This window comes from Sorex araneus, chromosome 5 (assembly GCF_027595985.1).
Source record: "Sorex araneus isolate mSorAra2 chromosome 5, mSorAra2.pri, whole genome shotgun sequence".
Lineage (NCBI taxonomy): Eukaryota > Metazoa > Chordata > Mammalia > Eulipotyphla > Soricidae > Sorex > Sorex araneus.
In genome coordinates, this window is record NC_073306.1 from 108,475,920 (window position 1) to 108,491,446 (window position 15,527).

The 15,527-nt window shown below is 40.8% G+C and overlaps 1 protein-coding gene across 1 annotated transcript in view; it reads left to right on the plus strand.

Annotated features, from left to right (window-relative positions):
* The window catches only part of MYPN (myopalladin), a 97,031-nt gene that overhangs the window by 30,725 nt on the left and 50,779 nt on the right, over nucleotides 1-15,527 (plus strand). The window contains exons 3-4 of the mRNA XM_055139154.1: nucleotides 9,690-9,865; nucleotides 12,495-12,546. Coding sequence (XP_054995129.1) covers nucleotides 9,690-9,865; nucleotides 12,495-12,546 — 228 coding nt within the window. The remainder of the gene's footprint in view (nucleotides 1-9,689; nucleotides 9,866-12,494; nucleotides 12,547-15,527) is intronic.

Sequence of the window (15,527 nt, forward strand, 5' to 3'; positions counted from 1 at the left end):
TTCTTGCTTTATTTATAAATGTTGTCTGGTTCAAATTAAGTGTGAAGTGTCTGACTTAGGCAAATATGACACTGGAAACCAGAGGGATAGTTTAGATAGCATTTTCAAATAGTGTGACTTTTCTTGTTTGATGCTACTTTAAATTCATCTACATCTAGCAGTAGTTTCTTTTTCTTTCTTTCATTCTTTTCTTTTCTTTTTTGCTTTTTGTGTCACACCCAGCATTGCTCAGGGGTTACTCCTGGCTCTGCACTCAGGAATTACTCCTGGCGTTCCTTGGGGGACCATATGGGATACCGGGACCCAGGTCAGCTGCAAGCGAGGCAAACGCCCTACTCGCTGTGCTATCACTTCAGCCCCTAGCAGTAGTTTCTTAAGGGTTAATTGCAATGTTCAGTCTGAAACCATACCATTAAGCTTGTGTCCTCTGCTTAATAAAACCATTAGTCTGTCTTTGACTTTGAATAGATAACATGCTGCCTTTATCTTTTGAAAATTGATTAAAACAGAGAACCCAAATGTTGACACATTTTATAATGCAGTATCAAAATATCACATTTGCCAACATCATCTATTTTATCAACAAGTCTTTAAGAATTAGTAAACCCTAAACTTACTGTGGGAAAGCACATTTTCCAAAATTCTTACTAGAAAGTTCAAGCTTTTTTCATTGGTAGCAAATATCGCAATTTATTTTTACTTGAAAGGCTTTTGAGAATGTATCTGCAGAATACCCATGTCTGAATAACTGTAATCTGTCAGCTTTTTTTCAAGTTCAGTTATTAATTCAGAGGCCCAGAGGGTGGTTCAACAGCTGGAGTGCGTGTTTTGCATATGGGAGGCCCATATGGACCCCAGCACCACATGGACCCCAAGCAGTGCTGAAAGCAACCCCCAAGCACAAATCCAGATGCCCCTGAGCACTGCCCAGGTGTAGTCCCCAAACTAATAAAATAAATAGTAAATTAAAATAGTGTTTCCTGCATTAAGCAGCTACCTTTCAGCTCAGTCATTCAAGCATTCACTTATATATTTAGCAAAAATTCTTCTCATCTCACCACCTAGAATAGTAAAAAGATAATGGACTCAAATTGAAAGTTAATTAATGTGTGCTCTTGACTATTTCACTGAGAACATTTTTAAGTGAAAGTAGACTTTTAGAATCATTTTCTATAGGGTCACAGGGAGTAGTGCTGTTGTGGTCCCAGGGCCACTCTTGGTCTGATAACCTCAGCCTGATGTGTCTGGTGCTTCGGCCTGGTGGTAGCATGCTCTATGCTTGGAGGTCACCTGGGGCCATACCCAGTGTTACTTAGGGGACAGTAGGTGACTCAGGGATGCAGGTGGGGTTGTGGTAGTGGTAGGGAGCATTCAGTGCCAGGAATTACTCAGGGCCTTGCAATACAAGGAATGTGCTCTCTGTGTGCCTCCTGTCTCCCTGGTTAACTTTTTTCATTGTTGGAGTTGATGTTTTGAATTTGGGGGCCACACCCAGCAGTTCTCATGATTTACTCCAGCTCTGTGCTCAGGATTACTCCTAGCAGGCTTGGGGAACCATATGTGGTGTCAGAGCTCAAACCCAGATCAGGCTCATGAAGGCAAATACTCTACCTGCTATCACTCAGGCCCATGATTTACCTTTTTTGTGATGTAATTGATGAGCATGAGGGCCATTATTAAATACTGTGGTAGTTCTTTGACTTGTGCAGCTGAAGTGCCAGTTTTACCCACTATGCCATTCACAACATCAATGTAAGTGTCAGCACAGTGAAAAGTCACATAATAGTATTATGTGAAAAATGCTTTTCTCTTCTCACAAAGCAAACTGCATGTTGAGAATTACTATGATACACTGATGGTATGCTGATGTTAGCAACTTCCTTTGGCCTTCCTGTTTCAGAAGCTAGGGGGTTAGCACTCTTTCACTAAACCAGTACCCACATTGTTCCTTCTTCCATCATCTCAATAGAATCATATCACAGTGTTGTTGTTACTGTTTTTTTAATTTAGGGGGTGGAGAGGTGGCTTAAAATCATAGAACACAGGGGTTAGAGAGAGAGTATAGTGGGTAAGGTCCTTGCCTTGCATGCAACTGACCCAGGTTCAGTCCCTGGCATCCCATTGTGTCCTCCAAGCACCTGCAGGAATGACCTTGAGTGCAGAGCTAGGTGTAACTCCTGAGCATGGTTGAGTATGGCCCAAAAACCAAACCAAGTCATAGAACACGTGAGATCCTGGGTTTGATCCCCTATGTTATGTGCCCCTATTCCCAACTTTCTAGTGTAGCTCTAAGGGGGGCCCAGCACTGCTGGGTATGGCCCCTTTATGGGAAAAATTGTTTTAATTTTGTTTCTATTTTTAATTTTGGGGGGTTGGGGGCCATATTCAGTGAGTGTTTCCTCCTGGCTCTATGCTCAGGATCACTCCTAGCAGTGCTCAAGGGACCATATAAGGTGCTGGAGATCAAGCCCGGGTCAAGAACATGCAAGGCAAGCACCCTAACTGTATTATCTCTCCAGTCCCCAAATTACATGTTTTTAAAGCCCATAGGGTAAAATGAAGGTTTCTTGTAAACCTTTTGATTTTTTATAAGTGATTTTTATTTCTATCTTTATTTTCTCTCTCTCTCTCTCTCTCTCTCTCTCTCTCTCTCTCTCTCTCTCTCTCTCTCTCTTATTGTTGGAGGGGCACACCCAACAATGCTCAGGAATTCTTCCTGGCAATGCTCAGGGGTTACTCCTGGCTCTGCATAAACCTTTTGATTTTGCTGTCTTGTTTCTGTCATGGTGTTGATGGTGGCTATTTAATTTGGTGTATGTGTGTGGTACCAGGCCTAGGTCCTCATATCTATAGGCATACACTTTCACTGAGCTATATTCCTAGTCTTGTCTTTTTATTTGTGCTTAATTCACTGATTTAGTTACAAATTCCTCTCAATTCTCCAATAATTTATTTTATTTTATTGTCTTGGGGTGGAGTGTGTGGGCTGGAGCAATAGCACAGTGAGTAGGGTGTTCGCCTTGCATGCGGCCAACCCAGGTTCAATTTCTCCATCCCTCTCAGAGAGTCTGGCAAGCTACCGAGAGTATCTTGCCCACACAGCAGAGCCTGGCAAGCTCCCCGTGGCATATTAGATATGCCAAAAACAATAACAAATCTCACAATGGAGACGTTACTGGTGCCCACTCGAGCAAATCGATGAGCAAAACGGGATGTCAGTGACAGTGACAGTGGGGTGGGGTGGGGGGGGCACAACCTGTGTTGCTCAGGACTGACTCCTGACCCCTGGCAGTGCTCAGGGAACTGTGTGTACCACCAGTGGTCAAACCAAGATCAAGATTGGGCAAGGTAACTATTTGCTGGGCAAGTGCTTGACCTCCTGTACTATCATCTCTCTGACCCTTCACCGATAAAATTTTAAAACATCTACATTTTCTGTTCCACACAGTTAAGGCATCAGGCCTACTTGTTTTCCCCTCGACAATCTCTCCTGGTGCCCTGCCTCCTGCTCCAATACAAAGCAACTGCTCATGCAGCCTTCAGCTTCGCCTTCATCCTGACATCACCAAACCACACAGAAGAAAACACCAGATCTGTTGTGAATATTTAAGTGCTAGTTTCCAAACTCAAAACCTGTTTTCCTTTTTAAGTTTCATGTTCCTTTCTCATTGTTAGACTATTTCCACACACTCCCACCTGTATCTTTAGATCCTGAAGCTTCCTGCTTTACAAATTGACATCTATTATTAAGGCCCAAGTAGCCACTTTATTTTCAGTAATTTCAACTCTTACAAGCTTTTTTTGAGGTCTCAGATCTGCTATTATCTCTCTTCCTATTCCTTTTTTGTATTTGTGCTTTCCTACCTTAAAAAAAAGTCTTTATTTAGGAGCATATCAGGACAGTGTGGGGGTAAAGATAAACACGCGTGCTCAACATGTCATGTTTCATGGCTACTCATTATTTGTCTTTAGAATCCACTCGTTCCGCAAATTTGATCAGATAAGCTACTTGGGGTCTTGCTGAGATTAATGTTATAGATGTATAAATCCTTTTCAGCAGTCACATGTATTGCTGCTGCTACAGCAGCTCAAAGACTGTTGTAGAATTTGAAGAATTTGTAGAAATTACAAAACATTTATGAAATATTAACTGTCAAGTCATTCAACACATTTTCTGCAAACAACTACTTTGAAAGGTTAAAGGTGCTGGGATTATAGTGGTAAGACTGATAAAATCCTCTCATGACTTTACAATCTAATGGGGTGAACAAAGAACAAAGTAAACAAGTATATATATGGTCATTCCAGATAATAAGTGCTGTCAAGATATCAAAAGAGGAAATTGAGGTAGAATTAAAAGATAAGGGTCTATGTTAGAAAGAGGGTCAAGGAGGGCCTGTCTGAGGAGGTGACATTTTAGCTGAGGCCTGACTGATGAGAAGAATTTACCTTTGAAAGATCTTCTTTAAGGGCAAAAAGGATTTTGGTAAGCACAAAAATTCCAACATGGACAAAAGCCTGATGTATTTGGAATATTATTATAGGAAAGTGATGCTCAAAGGGATCCAGAAATAAAGGTTGGAAAGGCAAATTTATACATTATGGGTGAAGATTATAATTATGGGGAGCTATAGGATGGGAAAATATGGTCAAAGATGGGGTGAAAGTTAATAAAAATTAATCTAGGATACTGTAAGAGCATAAAAGCCTGTGTCCTCGCCTTCCAAGAATTTACAAGACAGGATATAATCAAGTCTCCTGTGACATAGCACTTGCTTTTTAAAAATAGTTACAAAAACAGTCATTGAGAATTGGTGATAAAAGATATTTTCCATAGGAGGTGATGTCTGAGACAAAGTTTGGTGGATGAGTTACAGTCAAAGGGATTGACTGTAAGTTGCTGAAAGAAAACATAGAATCTCAGAAAAGCAGATACCTACCTTGAACACTGTTAGAGGTGCTGGGATTAGCGTGGTAAAATACTAAAATTAGCAGAGATTTGTGTTCAGAAGGGAGATGTGACATACTTACAAAACAATAGAGAATTTGACTGTCAGGAAGTGGTTAGATCAACAATATATATGTATATTACATATGTATATGAGTGTGTACTCTGGGGCTAGAGAAATAGTACAATTGGTAGGACACTTGCCTTGCATGTGGCCAACCCAATTCAATCCCTGTCACCCCATATAGTGTTCCAAGCCTTGTCAAAGGTAATCCCAGAGCACAGAGTCAGGGGTAAGCCCTGGGTACCACCGAATGTGGCCCTAAAACCAAATAAAATAAAATAAAATCCGTACACTAAGACATCTCATTCCTGTCTTCATTCATCTTATTTGGTTTTCTTCATCCACCTTTGATTTTCATTTTGGATATTTTTTCTGATTTTTAAAATTTTATTCTTTCCAGTTTCCTGGAAATGTATAAATGTGTGTACCAAGTGTCCTACTTCTTGTTCCTGTATTAGTTTACTAGCTACTATAACAAAGTACCACAAACTGAGAGCTCAACGCAGAACTATAGTCTCACTCTCCTGGAGGCTAGAAGTCATAAATCCAAGTGCCTTTGAGGGGCCGTACTTTCCTTGGAGACTGCGGGTAGAATGCTGCCGGGCCTCTCGTGTCTAGTTTTTAGCATTCTTAGCTTGCAGCTGCATTTCTCAGATCCCAGCCTGCTCCTTAAGTCTTTCTTCACATGGGGATTTCTTCTTCTTAAATAACCTCACTTATGGGCCAAAGAGATAATACAGTGGGTAGAGCTTTTGCCTTGCACACAGCCGACCTGGGTTCGATCCCCGGCATCTCATATGGGTCCCCAAGCCTACTAGGAGTAACTCCTCAGTGCAGAGCCAGCCAGGAGTAACCCCTGAGCATTGCCAGATGTGACCCAAAAAGCAAAATTAAACAAAAGAACCTCATTTATATTGCATCAGCCCACCCTAATAACTATTGCAGCTTGATTATACCTGCAAATATTCTATTTTCATATAAGGTAATATCACAAATACAGGTATCTTTGAGGAGGGGTGATTAAACCCTTAATAACAACATTTCTTATATGAAAATTAACATTATGTGCTCTGTACTTTACTGTTAAAACTTTGACTATGTCTGTGTATTTTTTCCCCGTATCTATAAAGTAATCTTTCTCATTCCCTTTTGTAGAGATGTACGGTGTTCTACAAGATGGTTGTATCACAGTTTATTTCATCAGTCCCTAATGACAAACATTTGGATGGTCTCAATATTTTATTATTTAAATGAGTAATCTGCATACTTATCATTTTGTATGAATGTAAATGTAGCTGTATGATAGATTCCCATATCTGGGAATGTTGGGTAACATAAATAAATGCATGTGTAATTTTGGAGATATTGTCATATTCCTTTCACAGGAGTTGTTTCATCTTATATTCCTATTAGCAGTATATGATAGGCAAATTTAATTTTTTTGTCAATCTATTTTATGAGAAATAATATTTCCTGATGTTCATATATTTTCTTCTTTTTAAAGCACTTTATTTTCTTACATTTTATTTATTTTGGTTTGTGGGGGTTGGGGGTTGTTTTTGTTTGAGGGCCACACCTGGTGGTGCTCAGGGCTTACTCTTGGCTCTGCACCATATGGGATGCCAGGGATTGAACCTAGGTGGGCATGAGTTACGCAAGTGCCCTACCCACTGTAATATCTCTCTGACCCCTGCATTTTTTTCTTCTGATGTACCTCCACACTTTAAACATTGTTTATGTAAGCTTTAAGTAAAATAAAACTATGTCAAAACTATAAAACAACTATTAGAAATTAAAATTTCTAACGTAAAGTAGATTGAATTAAAATAAAATACCAAAATCTATAAAAACACAAAGACAATGCCCAACTAGTAATGGGTAGACTTAACATTCTTCTGTATTTCCAGTGTGAAAGCTTTTAGTAGAAAGCATACTTCATACTCCGAAATTTGATCTCTTTCTAAGGTAACAGCATTACTCAGTATGGTGCTCTTCTGTGATGCTAAGTAGCTTCAGTAAGATACAGCTGCTCATTAGCCATGCAAATAGGAGGGCAAATATCATTCAACCCCCTCTTCTCAAGCCTCAACAGCAGAGCAAGAAATTGATGATTCTTGAGGGCTGGAGCAATAGTACAGTGGGTAGGGTGTTTGCCTTGCACGCAGCCAACCCGGGTTCGATTCTTAGCATCCCATATGGTCCCTAAGCACCGCCAGGAGTAATTCCTGAGTGCGAAGCCAGGAGTAACACCTGTGCATCGCCGGGTGTGACCCAAAAAGCCAAAAAAAAAAAATTGATGATTCTTGCTGTAGCATTCCCACCAATTAAAATTAATTGATTCAACTAAAATCAATTAATTTTGGTTCAATAGATGCTTCAAACATTCTTGAGGCTTAATGTATTTCCTTGTTTTGTTTGTTTTGGGGGTACACCTGACAATGATCAGGGGTTACTCCTGGCCCTGCACTCAAGAATTACTCCTGATAGTGGTAATTTAGGAGTAATTCAGGGACTCATATGGTTTGCTGAGGACCAAACCCAGGTCAGTTGCATGCAAAGCAAGCACCTTACTCTCTGTATTATCTCCCTGGCATGAAGCCCAGTGTATTTTCAACTGTGTACATTAATGGTGCAAACCCATGCAACAATTCTGTTTTCATTTGTACTATACTGGTCAATAAATTGTATAAGATATTACTTGCTTAATTTGAAAATGGGCTTTGTGTTAGATTATTAGGCCCAATTTATGCTAATATAAGTGTGCTGAGCATGCTTACGAGAGGTTAGGCTAATCTATGACACTCCATGTATTAAATGCATTTTGACTTACAATATTTTTAAGCTATAATGCACTTATATAGCCCACCACAAACCAAGACTTGCATTTGACAGGTTATTTGTCAGGGATGGCCTACTCCTGGAGGAATATGATCTATTTTTCTTACTTTGAAAACTTCATAACTAAGCAAATATATTTCATTTAGCTAGGAAAGATGCAATTTCATAGCAGAAATAAGTGCACTCAGTTTCACAAACCTTAGGTTACTCTTTAGCTTCTCTTCAGGAGTAAGTAGCACATATGATGCATTCTATTAAAAATACTAAGTTTTCTTAGGAGAAGTCATGCTCTGTATCAAATCCCTTGATCTTCTAGGTGAAATGCATTTGCTTTCCCAATCATCACTTCTCAGTTGTATCAATTCTTTTTTTTTTTCTTTTTGGGTCACACCTGGCGATGCACAGGGGACACTCCTGGCTCTGCACTCAGGAATTACCCCTGGCGGTGCTCAGAGGACCATATGGGATGCTGGGAATCGAACCCGGGTTGGCCAAGTGCAAGGCAGACGCCCTACCCGCTGTGCTATCACTCCAGCCCCTCAGTTGTATCATTCTTGACACTTTCTAATTTCCCAATAAAGTGTCCATGTGATTTGACAATTCTTCTTGTGATTTTTTTAAATAATATTTTATTAATGAATCACCATGAGGTACAGTTACAGACTTACAAACTTTTGTACTTGCGTTTTAGTCATACAATGATCAAGTACTCATCCCTCCCCCAGTGCCCATTTTCCACCACCAATGATCTCAGTATCCTTCCCACCATCCTCACCCTGTCTCCCCCACCCCTCCCCATCCTTTTGCTCTCTCTCTCCTTTTGGGTGTTGTGGTTTGCAATAGAGATATTAAGTGGCCATCATGTTCAGTCTATAGTCTACTTTCGGCACGCATCTCCCATCCCGAGCAGGTTCTCCTATCACCCTTTATTTGGTGTTCCCTTCTCTATCTGAGCTGCCTTCTCCCTCAGCATGTAAGGCCAACTTCCAAGCCATGGAGTAATCCTCCTGGGACTTATCTCTACTATTCTTGGGTGTTAGTCTCCCATTCTGTTATTTTATATTCCACAACTGAGTGCAATTTTTCTATGTCTGTCCCTCTCTTTCTGGATCTTTTCACTTAACATGATACTTTCTTTTTTTTTAATTTATTGAATCACTGTGAGATAGTTACAAGCTTTCATGCTTGGGTTACAATCACACAATGATCAAACACCCACCCTCCACTAGTGCACACCACCAATATCCCTAGTATACCCCCCTTTCCCACTCACCTCCTGCCTCATGGCAGACAAAATTCTCCATACTATCTCTCTATTTTTGGGCATTATGGCTTGCAACAAAGACACTGAGAGGTCATCATGTTTGGTCCATTATCTACTTTCAGCATACATCTCCAATCCCAACTGGTTCCATCAGCCATCATTTTCTTAGTGATCCCTTCTCTATTCCATCTGCCTTCTCCGCTCATGAAGCAGGCTTCCAGCTATGGGGCAATCCTCCTGGCCCTTGTATCTATTGTTCTTGGGTGTCAGTCTCATGTTATAATATGATACTTTCCATGTTGATCCACCGATATGCAAATTTCATGACTTCATCTTTTCTGACAGCTGCATAGTATTCCATTGTGTAGATGTACCAAAGTTTCTTTAACCAGTCATCTGTTCTCCGGCACTCGGGGTTTTTCCATCTTCTTGTGATTATTAATTTCTGCCATTTAACAATGGATTGATTAGTGTTTTTTTTTCTAAATTCATTATGGTTTTCTTAGGGAACATCTGAAGCCACTCATTTATTAATTCTCACATTTCAATTACATCCAATATTCCCTTCCTTATAGGTGGTATTGTGAAGGTAAGGAACTTGAAAATTCTCCAGACATTCACATCATCCAGGCAGGAAATCTGCACTCACTGACCATTGCTGAGGCCTTTGAAGAGGACACAGGACGCTATTCCTGCTTCGCTTCTAACATCTATGGGACAGATTCAACTTCTGCTGAAATTTATATAGAAGGTAAAGCAAAAACACATTAGGAGTCTGGCATTCATTGATAAACATAAACTCATAGTAAATATTTGTTTAGGGAATACTCTACATACTTTATAGACAGTGAGCATGTGGCAATGAATTAAATAGAAAAAAAGTCCCTGAGCTCCTAGACAGATAGAATTTACATAGTAATGGTATAGATAGGATAGAAAATAAAATAAATAAGATGTAGACTATAATAAGGATATATAATCATTATGGTAGAAACAGAAAGCAAGAAAAAGAAATAGGAGTAGGCATATGTATACGTGTGTGTGTATGCATGGTGAGAGGGGTATGTGTGTGTATATGTGTGTGTATGTGTGTGTGTGTGTGTGCACACACTCAGGTATGGAGGTGAGCCCCAATATAGCCAGAATGTAGTAAACAAGGGATTAAGTGACAGGTAAGGACAGAGGTTCAAAATGGGGTGAAAATGCAAGTGAGCAGCTTGTGAAAGTCTTTTGTAGGATAACATTGGTTAGTCCTTTCCACCTTGCCACAGGGAACTTAATTTATTGAGTTAATCCCATCACAGTGCCCCCATTCCTCTGTGTTTACTTGTAACCTCTTTCTTTGTGCTTTGTTGACTTATAAATATTGTTTTTCTCTTCTCCTTAAGTCTTTTGTGTAGTTAACTCAGAGCAATGTCCTTTTTGTATGGGCACTAGAAGACAGTTAATGCTATGCTTTTGTAACGTGGGAGTTAATTGACTTCAGATAATATTACCTGCAGGGCATCTGTTCTCTCGACCTAAGCCTCAGTTGCCCTTACTTCCTAGCAAGCCAATAGCAGGGTCCCGAGGAGGGATTGGTTGGACCCAGGGCAAGCTGTGAGCTATGTGCTACCCTGGCATTGAAATGGGCCTGGCCAAAGTGCCATAATGCCTAACTATAAGTTAAGAGCTTGGTCATGGACAAACGCTGTCATGAGCCAAAAAGCAATAACTAAATTTGGACCCTGCTAGGGTTAGGAACGATTAATCCAGCCTGAGCACTGTAGTCTAAATCTGTGGCGAGATGTCCCCAGGAGAGGCACCCTACAAGCCTCAATGTAACTCTTACTGTGTCTATACAAAATAACTAATATTAAGAAGTAGAATTAGGATGTTAATTAAGTTATTGGAAGAAGGAAAGGAGAAAAACACCTTAAGTGGTATTTTGCCCTGAGCAAAGGAAAGGTTTTCTTATGTTGATTTTGTTACTGGATAGGGTGTGGTGACTACTCCCAATATAAGGAGTTGGAGAGAGATGAGAGAGAGGGAGACAGGGTAGCAAGATGGAGCTTAGTGAGACTGGAATAAACATGTGGGGAGAATGGAATAGACGGCAACTGGAATCAACCAGCTTGGCCACCGGTTCCTCCTTCGTCAGTCCCTGGCCTGGGCTGCCCAGGGAAGGGGAGTGGCCCAAATCTACCGGATGCGGGTGGAGAGAGGGAGAGTCAAGGGGCTCTTCCATGCGCCGCCCCCCCACCCCCGAGATTATACAGTCTCTATAAATCATTACAGTTCTTGGATTTTTACTTTTAGGGAAGCTCTAGAAAGTCTGAGCAGAGATAAAACATAGTATGCCTTTGATTTTCACAGGGCTACCTGGTTCGTATTCTCAATAGACAGCAGAGAGGCAAGGGGAAAAGCAGGTAGACCAAGGGGAATCCTTAGGCAGGCATTTATATCAGCACCAAAGCTTCTGACAAGTTTTAGGGAAGAAATCAATGTATATCCCTAATTCTGTGTTCCTATTAACGTAGCCTCTGTGGTTTTTCTGGGGACCACTCTTTAGCACTTTTATCATCAATAATGCCTTGTGTATGCCTTAGTTTTAACACTTAAATATTATGACATAAATGCCCATTTACCAACTAGTCTCTAAGGCAAAGACTAATTCTTCTTTATACATCAAATACTTGACATGGTGCCAAGAACATAGGAGGCATTTGATGAACATTTATTGCATAACTATATGAATGGAAATATGTGGTTTTATTTTCAAAATATTGAAGTATGATAGATGCCTCCAGATTTTAGTTCTATTATGGCTTCCTGTAATTCACTATCTTGAGAAGTAAGTCCAGGATCAAAACTGTATTAACAGTGCTGAGATTGAATCGTTGATTTATTTTTCCTTTGCAACAACAGAACTTCAAACACCCCCACTCCCAAAATGCAGTTGGGACTTGTTAATATTAGGACTGGACGGAAGAACATCCACCTACAGTTGCAATGTTTGGAATCCACTATAATCCTTTTCTTTTTTTAATTTAATCTGTGTAGGACAAGGTCAAGAGGATCTAAGAATACCACAGCATGTCGGCAACGTTGGTTCAGCTCTGTTATTATATTAGTCCAAAGGCATCAGCACTTCCTTTTTACATATAAGAACACTTAGCGTTTGAGCCAGTTAATTCTAACAGTATCCCTAACAGCCATGTGACCTTGAGCAGCCCCTTCAACCACTTAGAGTCTCTTTCTTCATCTGTAAAATTCAGTGCTCATGTATGGGATCACTGAGGATTTTTTCTAAGTGTAAAGTCTATGGTTTTTCACATGATAGGAAACCAGTGAAAGGAATTGTCGTCTTAAAAAATTCTTCCCTTCTTTTCATTTTCTAGGAGTTTCTTCCTCTGACTCAGAAGGGGACCCTAACAAGGAAGAAATGAATCGGTAATTCTGTTTGGTTTTTCATATTCTTAGCAGTCTCATATCCCGAAGAAAGCTAGTACTGTGTTGATTAGACTTAAAGAGAGTGACAAGTTATGACCTCAAAAAATAAATGAAGTGGGAAGACAACAGAAAACCCAACTTACTTTGCTTGAGTCTTTACTAGAAAATTAATATTAATATTCTCAATATTTTTATGCTATTTGGGGGGGCAGGGAGACCATACCTGGCAGCGCTCAGGGGATTATTCTAGCTCAGTGCTCAGGAGTGATAGAGGGGTTAAGGAGACTATATATGGTGCCAGGGATTAAACCCAGGAAAGCTGCAAGTGCTTTATCTCCTGTGCTATATCTTTCAATATTTTTAAATGAGTTATCAACTATGAAATATCATATTTATGTGGAATAAAAAACAAATAAGTCAGTGTTCTTTTAAAGATTCATGTTTCTGGGGCTGGAGAGATAGCACAGCGGGTAGGGCGTTTGCCTTGCACGTGGCTGACCCGGGTTCAAATCCCAGCATCCCATATGGTCCCCTGAGCACCGCCAGGGGTGATTCCTGAGTGCATAGCCAGGAGTAACCCCTGTGCATCGCCAGGTGTGACCCAAAAAGCAAAAAAAAAAAAAAAAAATTAAAAAAAAAAGATTCATGTTTCCTATACTTTCGAGAACCTAGTCTCATGCTAGATTTTACAGTTAATCTGAGCAAGTCACAAACTCTTAACTAAACAAATTAGACTAAAGTACAAAGAAAAATTAGATGTTCCTGACCTTCTAGAGGCCTACCGGCCATTAGAGGAAATACTTTGCAAATACAATAAGATATATATCTGGTCAATAAGAGAGATGAAGTGATATAAGCATGTGCAAAGTCTATGGCACTTGCTACAAGTAACTTTTGGTTTGGGATGGAAAAAGAGCAGGGTTGGTGGTCTTGAGCTGAGTCTTAAGTGGGCAGTAAATAGACACCCCATACAGAGAAGACCAGGGCATTTCAGGCAGAGGAGGCTATGGGCAGAGGCATCTGAACTGTAAATAATCACAGCAGACATCTTTTGAGAGTATCTGAAACAAACACTAGTATTTGGAAGGCAGTATTTTGGAGTCATTCATTGTACTCACATATTATGACCTGCTCCTTTTTGTGTGTATTTTTCTTTTCTTTTCTTTCTTTCCTTCTTTCTTCTTTCTTTCTTTTCTTTTTTTTTTTTTTTTTTGCGTCACACCCAATGATGGCTCTGCACTCAGGAATGACCCCTGGCGGTGCTCAGGGGACCATATGGGATGCTGGGAATCGAACCCAGGTTGGCCGTGTGCCTTACCTGCTGTGCTATTGCTCCAGCCCCTGTGTATATTTTTCTTGTGTGAAGCAAGAAATTTTTTAATAACATTTATTTTAAAATAAAGAAGGTAGGGCCGGAGCAATTGTACAACAGGTAGGGTGTTTACCTTGCCTGGAGGCTACCTGGGTTCGATTCCCAGCATCCCATCTGGTCCCCTGAGCACTGCCAGGAGTAATTCCTGAGTGCAGAGCCAGGAATAACCCCTGTGCATTGCCGGGTGTGACCCAAAAAGTGAAGGAAGAAAGGAAGGAAGGAAGGAAGGAAGGAAGGAAGGAAGGAAGGAAGGAAGGAAGGAAGGAAGGAAGGAAGGAAGGAAGGAAGGAGAGGGAGGAAAGAGAGAGAGGGAGGGAAGGAGAGGGAGGGAGGGAGGGAAGGAGAGGGAGGGAGGGAGGGAGGGAGTGAGAGAGGGAGGGAGGGAGGGAGGGAGGGAGGGAGGGAAGGAGGGAGGGAAGGAGGGAGAGAGGGAAAGAAAGAGAAAGAAAGAAAAGAAAGAAAGAAAGAAAGAAAGAAAGAAAGAAAGAAAGAAAGAAAGAAAGAAAGAAAGAAAGAAAGAAAGAAAGAAAGAAAGAAAGAAAGAAAGAAAGAAAGAGAGAGAGAGAGAAAGGAAAGAAAGAGGGAAAATAGAGAAATATGTGTTCAGAAGAGCACATGGGCTTCTCCAGAGTGAAAATAAGCAAACATACATAGAGACAAGCGGGCAATAGGTGTGCTCAAGAGAGAACATGAGCTTGAAGAGCAAGTCTAATTGAGATTATATTAAATACTAGGTTACGTGACTATACATGTTTTAGGAGTGAATTTCACTTCTCTTTAAAGTGTTTGTTGGGCTGGAGCGACAGCACAGTGGGTAGGGCATTTGCTTTGCGTGCGACTGACCTGGGTTTGATCCCTGGCATCCAATATGGTCCCCCAAGCACCACCAGGAGTAATTCCTGAGAGCAAAGCCAGGAGTAACCCCTGAGCATCGCTGGATTCTGACCCAAAAAGCAAATAAATAGATAAATAAATAAGGTGTTTGTTGCCATACCACACCTACAAACAAAGTCTCTAATGTCCCTCTACCTCAGACCATTGGTACATTCTATTCCTTAAGGGCAGAAATGATTCTCAGGGTTGTTTTTTTTTTTTTTTTTGGTTTTTGGGTCACACCCGGCAATGCACAGGGGTTACTCCTGGCTCATGCACTCAGGAATCACTCCTGGCGGTGCTCGGGGGACCATATGGGATGCTGGGAATCGAACCCAGGTCAGCTACGTGCAAGGCAAACACCCTACCCACTGTACTATTGCTCCAGCCCCAATTCTCAGGGTTTTCTCTGTAAGCCTATATTGCAATGATAATTTGCTTTTAGTTTTTCTGCAGATAAGAAAATTTAGAGAGGCCTGAGAAATATAATTGCAAATAAAGCACTTGCTTTGCATGCAGCAGACCCACATTTGTTCCACAACATCTGATATTGTTCCCTGAGTGCCAATAGGAATGATCCTGAGCGCAGGCAAGAGTAAGGCCTTAGCACTGCTTGTGTGGTTCCCTCCCCGCCAAAATTCTTTTTAAATTTTTTTTTTTTTTTGCTTTTTGGGTCACACCCGGCAATGCACAGGGGTCATTCCTGGCTCATGCACTCAGGAATGACCCTTGGCGG